Source organism: Nilaparvata lugens, chromosome 7 (genome assembly GCF_014356525.2).
Source record: "Nilaparvata lugens isolate BPH chromosome 7, ASM1435652v1, whole genome shotgun sequence".
Classification (NCBI taxonomy): domain Eukaryota; kingdom Metazoa; phylum Arthropoda; class Insecta; order Hemiptera; family Delphacidae; genus Nilaparvata; species Nilaparvata lugens.
In genome coordinates, this window is record NC_052510.1 from 4,821,560 (window position 1) to 4,831,812 (window position 10,253).

General features: G+C 34.9%; 1 protein-coding gene across 1 annotated transcript; it reads right to left on the bottom strand.

Moving 5' to 3' along the window:
* Positions 1 to 5,458: 5,458 nt before the first annotated feature.
* LOC111046313 (DNA topoisomerase 2-like) lies at positions 5,459 to 8,239 on the bottom strand. Its single transcript, XM_039431831.1, has 2 exons — positions 8,179 to 8,239; positions 5,459 to 6,918 (listed from the first exon to the last, which is right to left on the bottom strand). Exons 1-2 carry the CDS (start codon positions 8,237 to 8,239, stop codon positions 5,459 to 5,461), a joined length of 1,521 nt encoding a protein of 506 aa, XP_039287765.1.
* Between the last annotated feature and the right edge of the window lie 2,014 nt (positions 8,240 to 10,253).

The window sequence follows — 10,253 nt, forward strand, 5'->3', positions numbered from 1 at the left end:
AGTGCTGGAAAAATTATAATATTTTTGATTCTAAAAAAATAATTTTCATCAGATAGAAAGATCAGCACGGAACTGGATGAATTATATCATATGGAATACAAATTCAAACGTGAACTGAGTTTGTTAACATTTAAAACAGTTGACATCTGGTACTTGTGGATGAGAATACTGCGTGAGGTCTACTGTTCACAGAACTACTAGTCTAGTAAATAGTTCCACATAACAAAGCAATCACCGTTGAAAATTCGACAACAGCTGATTATTTACTCTCAACTCTGACAGCAGTAGGCAAGCTAATCCTTGGTAGATGAACTTTGTTGTTACAACCTTGGCCACATTTTGACAACAAATATTATTATCTGCGTTGCCACCTTCCAAGTGACATTGTCATAATAAGCTGACTATGTTTTGATTGATGTTGTCTCGAGAGATATAGGTAACAAAAATATAGCTATTCATGATGGACATAGGTATATCTAAATAAATGCTATCAGTAGTCTACGATAGTGGAATATATGAACCGTGATTTATATGATTGGTAGCCTATATAGTGAGGTGCGCGTTATAATGGCAGTGTTTAATTAGCAATGGTATTGCTATCCTTGTCTATCATTCAACAAAACGGATAGCGCTATCTCTTTCTCGCTTTGCTCTGTTGCCAGAATTGTTGTCGTCTTTTAACAATGTAGAATTAATATCAATTAACAAAGTATTTCATACTGGTAGTGATTTTTTTTACATGGAATTATTATATATTTGAATCTTGTAAGACATCTTCCTTTCACAAATCAATTTGATCATTGGTATTCCCTTATCCTCTTCAAAACCTCGTAAATCGCACATTTTTGTTAGGGGAATAAATCTATTATTACTGCATTGGGAATTGCCAGTCACACTTGAATTAGTAATTATCGACTATTGACCTCGTACAGAATGGCAAGTGAAACAATTTGTTACGCTTCTAATTTAATGAATACCTGTTTACCAGAGGTTAATTAATAATATATTTCATATTTTAGTGATAATTATGTGAAATATTTCTTCTATGCTTGGTTTTGAAGCATCTAAATTTAAAAATCGATTTTGTGAAAATAATTGAGGACTGGAAATTTTTTGTAGTGAACAACTACAAGACAACCTATTTCGGACTATGTGTAACCTTATCTAAATTTGGGAGAGGAATAGCACAAGGTTACCTTATCTCTTCTCTCCCTTTTATATCTATGATGTACTATCAATCGATAAAGACGAGGGTATTCTAAAAAGGCACTGGTTAGCACTGTATTTAGATGAAAAATATTTTTCTATATTTAAAAATCTTCTTGATAAAAATCTTCTTCTATTTACCGTGCTGGTTAGAAGAGAAACTACATTCTTTGAGACTTATTTATAGGACTACATTATAGGATTAAAAAACTATTAATAATGTTATTATTTGATTTGAAGATCAATATATATCATGGAAAATAGCACAATTGCTATAAGTATGAGATTTGGTATTTACAAACACATTATTTTTACCTTTTTTCTTTAGGGCTACTGTTGAATAATGACTTGATGATGGCTTCATATAGCTGAAACATGCTGTGACTAAACAATTTTAAATGGGGTACTTAGATTTATATTTTTATTTATTCTATTTTAGCGTGTATCAGACATCAGACAACATCAGTTATCTGCTACATAATCTGTGATTATATTGTAACTATATTGAAAAGTATATAACTGGAGAGAGAAAACATTTCCAAATCTTTCACTGTACAAGATAAATAAATAAGATTTTTTGATGTCAATTTATTGAGTTGTACAAGTAATTGGATGTATTGGACACATTAATTTATTTTTATTCTTTATTGATTCATACAATAAGTATGTGATGATAAAACAGCTGTAATATTTATAATCTGTTATCTCTGTTACTAAGACACATATTTAATGTCGAATAAAGCTCGTGTTGATTCCAATTCTATTACAATTTATTCGACATTAAAAATAAAATAAATGGGTCCGAAAAGAAAAACGAGTAAACGTCAAGATTTAGTCAGTGAAGGAGAAAACGATTCGCAAAACCAAATGCTTGGAAAAATACTGAAACCAACAGTTTTATCGATTGACCAAGATTCAGATGAAGCACCGAAAACGTGGAGACATTGGAAGGTAACATTTTTAAACTTCTTAAAAAACAGTTCAATCCCGAAAAAGGATGAATTGAATGTTTTGATCAATTATGTGTCACCGAATATTTTTGAAAGTATTTGCAATTGTATATCATTTGAAGAAGCTATAACAACTCTTGAAGAAAGCTTTATAAAACCTCAAAATGTAGTACATGCACGTTACTGCTTATCTAAAGCAAAACAAACCCATGGAGAATCAATTGATCAATTCTATAATAAACTAAAACGGCTAAGTTTACCATGTAACTTTCAAGCAGTCACGGCTGACGATAACAAAAGTGAATATATCCGAGACGCGTTCATCTCCGGATTAGAATCATCGAAAATCAGACAACATCTTTTCGAAATGAAATCGCTAACTTTGCAAGACGCTATCTCACAAGCACGAATGTTAGAGAATGCTGAAAACATTGCTAAAGAATACGAAACCAGTTCAGAATATGTTAACACAGTCCTAGCAAACGAGAATAAAAATACCGAGAAAACGACTTTAGTCCGTAATTCTTACCAAAAGAAGATTCAATGCAGATTTTGTGGCTATAATAATCATACTGATAATAGCCAATGCCCAGCAAAAGGACAACCATGCCTAACTTGTAATCGAATAGGCCATTTTTCAAAAGTATGCAGAGCACGAAACGATAAAAAAAACCAAATGGTATCTGCCACAGTAATTTCAGCAGCAAATACCAGCACTGACCTCTCAAAATGTCTTGTTCCTATACGTGTTAATGGAATAGATACATTGGCACTATTAGACACTGGGAGCACAGCAAGTTTTATAGATAAGAAACTATTAGTACAATCGAAGATGAAAACTATGCCATATTCCAATTTGATTACATTTGCTTCAAGTGCCTGCAACACTAAAACAACTGAGTGCGCTTTGAGTGAAATATATTTCCAGAACGAAGAATATAATGATTTTCCTTTGATCGTATTGAACAAATGTTGCGCTAGTGTAATTTTGGGACACGATTTTCTAAAGAACTTTTCATCCATCACTTTTGATTTCGGTGGATCTAAAGCAGCACTACAACTGAATGAAGACAATGACGCAAGAAGGCCTACTTATGAAATTAAAAAGTGTGCTCTAGCCCAAGCTACAGTAGAACCTGTCTCATTGTTTCGTGATCTTCAACCGGACTGTCGGCCTATAATGACTAAATCGAGACGACATTCAGAAGAGGATTACTTGTTTATGATGAATGAAGTCAAACGGCTTAAAGATGCTGATATTATAGAAAATAGTCATTCTTCTTGGAGAGCTCAAGCATTTGTTACTTCAAGAGAGAACCAAAAGAAACGTATGGTGATTGACTATTCACAGACCATCAACAAATTCACGAATTTGGATGCCTATCCACTACCACTAATGGAAGAATTAGTCAATAAGGTAGCGCAATATAAAATATTCTCATCTATTGACCTGAAATCTGCCTATCACCAGATACCAATCTTGCCTGAGGAAAGGCATTTCACCGCATTTGAAGTTGGACACAAACTGTATCAATTCAAAAGAATTCCGTTCGGAGTCACGAATGGAGTAGCTGCTTTCCAGAAAGTGATTGATCAAATCATAGAAGAAGAAAATTTGACATCATGTTATGCCTATTTAGATGATATTATTGTATGTGGAAGGACCCAAGAAGAACATGATGAAAATTTAGAAAATTTCTGGAGAGCAACAGAAAAATATGGCCTCACGATTAATGAAGAAAAGTGTAAAATATCTATGGAGAATTTAACCTTTCTGGGATTCGAAATTGGTCAGGGTATGATTAATCCCGATCCAGATCGATTGAAACCACTCCTTGACTTACCAGCTCCAAAAAATCAGAAAGAATTGAAGCGTGTCCTTGGAATGCTTGCACACTACTCCAAATGGATAAAAGAATTTTCAAAAAAGATCCATCCACTTGTGCATAATACTCACTTCCCGTTGAATGAAGAATGCAGAAATATATTTGAATCATTAAAGAAAGAAATAGGATCTGCAGTTCTAGTGCACATTGATGAAAAAGTCCCGTTCACTTTGGAAACTGATGCCTCAGATTACGCTATTGGAGCAGTATTAACACAGAATGAGAGACCAGTGGCGTTTTTCTCAAGAACTCTTTCCACATCTGAAACTAGGCACTCTGCAGTGGAAAAAGAAGCTTATGCCATTGTGGAATCAATCAGGAAATGGCGACATTACTTACTTGGACGAGAATTTACACTTATCACAGACCAGAAATCAGTTTCATTCATGTTTAGTAATAAACAAACCAGCAAGATTAAGAATGACAAAATCCAACGATGGCGCCTTGAATTGTCAGAATATAAGTTCAATATAATTTATAGAGTTGGAAAAGAGAATATACCAGCAGATACACTATCAAGAGTCTGTGCCACTGTTGGATGCCATACAGATATAAAGAAACTGATAAAAATTCATGAGGACCTGTGTCATCCAGGAGTTACTCGACTCCATCATTGGACCAAAACAAAGAACTTACCATATTCAATAGATGATGTAAAAGAAGTATGTTCCAAATGTATTACATGTTCTGAAATGAAACCACGCTATGCCAAAGGAACTGGCCGCCTTATCAAAGCAACTCGACCATTTGAACGTCTAAATATGGATTTCAAAGGCCCACTACAATCAAGTTCAAGGAACAAGTATATTTTAGTTCTTATAGACGAATATTCCAGATTCCCATTTGCCTTCCCCTGTCCTGACATGACTACTAATACAGTAATAAAACACCTTACATCACTATTCTCTCTTTTTGGTGTACCGTCTTACATACATTCCGATAGAGGAACATCGTTTATGTCATCAGCTTTGAAAAATTTCCTACTATCAAAAGGAATTGCCAGCAGCAGAACATCGCCCTATAATCCAGCCGGTAATGGGCAAGTCGAACGGTACAATGGAGTTATATGGAAAAGTGTGATGCTAGCCCTAAAATCGAGAGGTTTGAACAACAGTCACTGGGAACAAGTTCTCCCCGATGCCCTTAACTCTATTCGTTCCCTATTATGCACAAGCACCAACTGCACACCACATGAGCGGATGTTTTTACATGCAAAAAACTCAAGTAATGGAAAACCATTACCAACCTGGCTATTGACACCTGGACCAGTATGGTTGAAGAAGATGACAAAAAACTCAAAACAAGAATCGCAAGTTGAAAAAGTTGAATTAATCGAGAGTAACCCTGAATATGCGTTTGTTCGCCACAACGACGGCAGAGAATCGACAGTCTCACTTCGATTAATATACTGCTTTATTATAGATTAAAATACTGCTTCTTTGTCGCTTTTATCAACGGGGTGATGAACTGTTCGATGAAATTCATTTTCAGCAGAGACGGCCAATAGAAATGCAGGAAGTTGATTAGCAAACCTTTAATGTGAGAACCGTCCTGATCCTGATCAGTCATGATCATTATTTTTCCATATCTCAACGTTTTCATGTCTTCAAAAGTTTCATACTTCTTCTTGTGTTGCAAACCAGTAATTTTTATTATTGCGTTGATTTCAGCATTTTCTAAAATCTGCTTGTGACTGGCCTCTCTGACGTTGAGCACTTTACCCCTGAGCGGAAAGACGCCGTAGCGATCACGGCCGATAACGCCCAGCCCGGACACAGCCAGCGTCTTGGCCCAATCTTCCTCGGTCAGGATCAGCGTGCAGTGGACAGAGTCCATCTTGCCGGCGTCGTTGGCATCCTCCAGCTTCGGAATGCCCTTCAGCCGTGTCTGCTTCTTGCCCGACGCCTTCTGCAGTTTCTCCTGCTCCTTGGTTTTGGCCCAGACCAGTAGCGTTTCGACAATGCCACATTTAAGCACGCCCGCAATGAACTTGTCGGTGAGCACACACTTGGAGCCGAAGTTCTTCTCCTGTGACGTCATGTTCTCTTTAGTTTGAGAGTCGAACGTCGGGTTGACGATGAGACAGTTGATGAACACCCACAGATGGTTCTTGATCTGGAACGGCTTCATGTCCATGCCGCCCTTGTTTTTCTTCTTCATTGTCGCCACTATGTTCTTAACGATCATGTTCACTACATAGTCCACGTGGCGGCCACCCTTTGTTGTGGCTATGCTATTCACGAAGGAGATCTGCTGGAATCCTTGGTCGGATAATGTGAAGGCTACTTCCCAGCGGGCGCCGAATCTCTCGTGGACTATCTTCAGAGGATTCTCATCATAATCTAATTTATCCTTCGTATATAGATCAACATAATCTTTGAACGTTTTAATCTGAAGATTTTTGCCGTTGAGAAACACTTTAACGCCGCCAGTCGACGCGGCAACGTCGCAGGCTCTCCTTGACATCAGATCGACTATGTCTTTGTCCAACTTATCCATCTTAAATTTGGACAGATCCGGCGAAAATGTCACTTTCGTGAAATCTCCGTCATCTTCCTTGATTTTCGGCTCCGAAGTTTTCGACATGTTGTCGGCCCATTTCTGTCGAAAGCTCTTCTTGTACTCCTTGGAGCTGGTTTCGACGATGAACGACGAGCTGAAAATATTGCACAGTTTGGCTCCGTAGCCGTTGCGACCACCGGTCACCTTGTCGTCTTCGTCGTTGTAATTGGAGCTGGTCAGCAGGTGGTATAATAAATAATTATTTCTATTATTCTTTATTCGACAAAGAATCGACAGTCTCACTTCGCCAGCTCGCCCAATACCCCACGAGAGCCGATTGATATTAAGGGGGGAAGATTGTGATGATAAAACAGCTGTAATATTTATAATCTGTTATCTCTGTTACTATATATCTCTGTTATCTCTGTTACATATAATTAATGTCGAATAAAGCTCGTGTTGAGTCCAATTCTATTACAATGTACAACATTAAAATGATAGGGAGAGACAAAATAAGGTAACCTTGTGCTATTCCTCTCCCAAATTTAGATAAGGTTACACATAGTCCGAAATAGGTTAAGTCTTGTAGTTGTTCACTTCACAAAATATTCAGTCCTGAATTATTTTCACAAAGTAGATTTTTTAATTTAGATGTTTCAAAACCAAACATAGAAGAAATATTTCAAATTATCACTCAATCCATACTCTTAATCGTTCATTAAATCACTTCACTAATATGGGTTACTTGATTCAAATAAAAAACAATATTATAAACTTTTATTAAAAACATAAAAATATTTTAATGACTAGTTTTGACCAGAGGCCATTTTCAAGTATTTTAACTTGTATTTTATTAATAGTTCATCTATTATTAGCAATTTTTCATTGCTTATTATACATATTCATAAAATATTACTTACTGTTTATTCATTTCTGTCAACAATAATTGTATAAGCCTATAGCTTATATATCCATAATATCCATTACAAATTATTCCATTTTCTAAAAACGTGAAGCACCGTGAAACGAGGTTTCACTGATATTTTAATTAATTATTAATAAACAAAAATCCCAATTAAATCCTGATATAAATCACCCCGAAGACTTCTGCTACTGCAAATATAGACAACAGGGTTAACAGCTTGATGGAAATTCGATGAGCGCTACTATACAAAAATATTATTTGTCAGCCCGGGAATCGAACCCAGTACCTCCTAATTGCATATTTGAACAAATTCAACTTCCAATTTATTTCCATCAATATAATTTATTTCCATTTATGGATTTATTTCCATTCATCTATCAAACATAAGATAAGATAAGATAAGATAAGATATTTTTTATTGCCAATAAACATATACAGTGCAGTAATAGGCAAAAGTCACAATACAAACAGTACAATAAAAATAACATAATCATATCACTGGCGGAAATCACAATACAAACAAAAGATTACCAAGTGACAATACAACCAAAAACTGAATCAACCGAATACAATCAAACAATAAAACAAAAACACAAAACCAACTAAAACACTCAACACTGTACCACAAGTGTAACATTATCACAATATGCTTATTTTATGAAAATTCTTATACAAACTCAACTCTGCTAAACATTAATAACAATATCACCTTCAAGAAACTCTTCCACCGTATAGAAGGACTTAGATGTAACCCACTTGCTAACGACCATCCTGAAACGACCAACTGGAAGCGCTCTAATTTCTAGCGGCAGCCTGTTGAATAGTTATAGGTTGAATACATTATAGGTTGAGGAGAATAATTGTGATTGAATTAAAAATTCAAAAATTTAATTGAATGTAGTTACTTTTTCAAAAAAAGAACGAAAATAACAGATATCTGACTTCCTCAGATCTCCTTCACAGATCAATACTCTCATTAAGGAACAATTGATTCTTTAATTTGTACACGACTCCTATAAATGCTTTCTATAAAATTAGAAATGATTCCTATATGTTTTAGCTTGCATTTCAATTATTATGAACTTTCTCACATTAGTATATTAATAATATAACTAATCCACAAACCTTCTTGAAATTATAACTATAGTGAGATCCACGTTAAAATGGCAGTGTTTGATTAGCAATGGTATTGCTATCCTTGTCTATCATTCAACAAAGCGGATAGCGCTATCTCTTTCTCGCTTTGCTCTGTTGCCAGATCGTCTTCTAACAATGTAGAATTAATATTATTTAACAAAATATTTCACCTTAATTATGGAAATTCATTATGAAATGATTGAAAAATATAATTTCTTGCTTAATAAAATATAATTGACTATTGTAAACGAGAATGAACAGTTGATATCATCAATAAAACTGTATAAAACTTATATCAATAAAACTGTATCAGCTACCGTCTATAGAAGGCATCTACAAGATAGAGGATCGGCAACGTTGTTCTTCTATCTTTCTCCACTGCCATTATAACGTGGACCTCACTATAGTGTAGATTACATACAGGTTACCTACAGTCTTGTATAGGATTAATGAAATGTATTACTATCCAATATAGGCTATAGCAGTTTGGTACAATATATTTGACCGAGCGAAGTGAGGTCTAAGATTCAAGTCGACGGTTTGGCATTTTTTTTAATGTTTAAATATTTAAATGTTTGAATGTTTGAATGTTTGAATGTTTAAATGTTTGAATGTTCAAATGTTTATATGTTAATATGTTGCGCATTTACGGCGGAACGCGGTAATAGATTTTCATGAAATTTGACAGGTATGTTCCTTTTTTAATTGCGCGTCGACGTATATACAAGGTTTTTGGGAATTTCGCATTTCAAGGATAATATAAAAGGCCAAATGAGCCTCCTTCATACGCCAATATTAGAGTAAAAATCAGACTATAGAATTATTCATCATAAATCAGCTGACAAGTGATTACACAGATGTGTGGAGAAGCCAGTCTATTGCTGTATTTCCATAAGGTCTATAGTTTCAATCAGGTACTTGTGGATGAGAATTCTGCTCGAGGTCTACTGTTCACAGAACTACTAGTAACAGTGATATAATAGTAATAACTAAAAGGAATTAACCAGTTGAAATTTTGATGAGTATTCAATTTTGAAAAAAGAGTTGCTGTGCAATAAACCTGTATCAGTTACCGTCCATAGAAGGTATTGACAAGACAGGATCGGCAACGTTGTTCGCCTATCTTTCTTCACTGACATTATAACGTGCACTTCAGCTTCAATTCATTGAATTGGAAAACGATAATAGCCATAACATCAACCCATTATAAATAAGTAATTATTGAACAATGCTTGTAAAAGCAGGAAGGTTCTACAAAAAAATAGAGTTCAGGATTGAACAGGCTTTTATTTATTTTCTAAAGAGTAGTGCCTCTTTCCATGATTACTGGAGATCAGAGTCAAGAAGGAATTGTTCGAATCATTGTTAAATTGTGAAAGTCCACAGTGAAGAGTCAACTCTGAAATTAGGCTATTATTCAACACTGCAAAACTAATTGAAAATTGTTTCCTTATCACCACTGAGGCTCTTAACTCATCTGCTAACCATCTTTCCAGTATTCTAGTTGAAATAAGAATTTATTATATCATTGCTCATTATTATTATTTTTATTTATCACATTCCACAATCACAATATAAAATGATTGGGAGAGAATCAACAGGATAAACCCAAAACTGTTTCTCTCCCTAATTTTGATAATTATTGAC

Coding starts and splice junctions, on each gene's coding strand:
- LOC111046313 (XM_039431831.1), bottom strand. CDS start 8,239: ATGGTCGTTAGCAAGTGGGTTACATCTAAGTCCTTCTATACGGTGGAA. Junction 6,919..8,178: donor GGTGGAAGAGTTTCTTGAAG/GTGATATTGTTA, acceptor TAAATATTACAG/CTGTTTTATCATCACAATCT.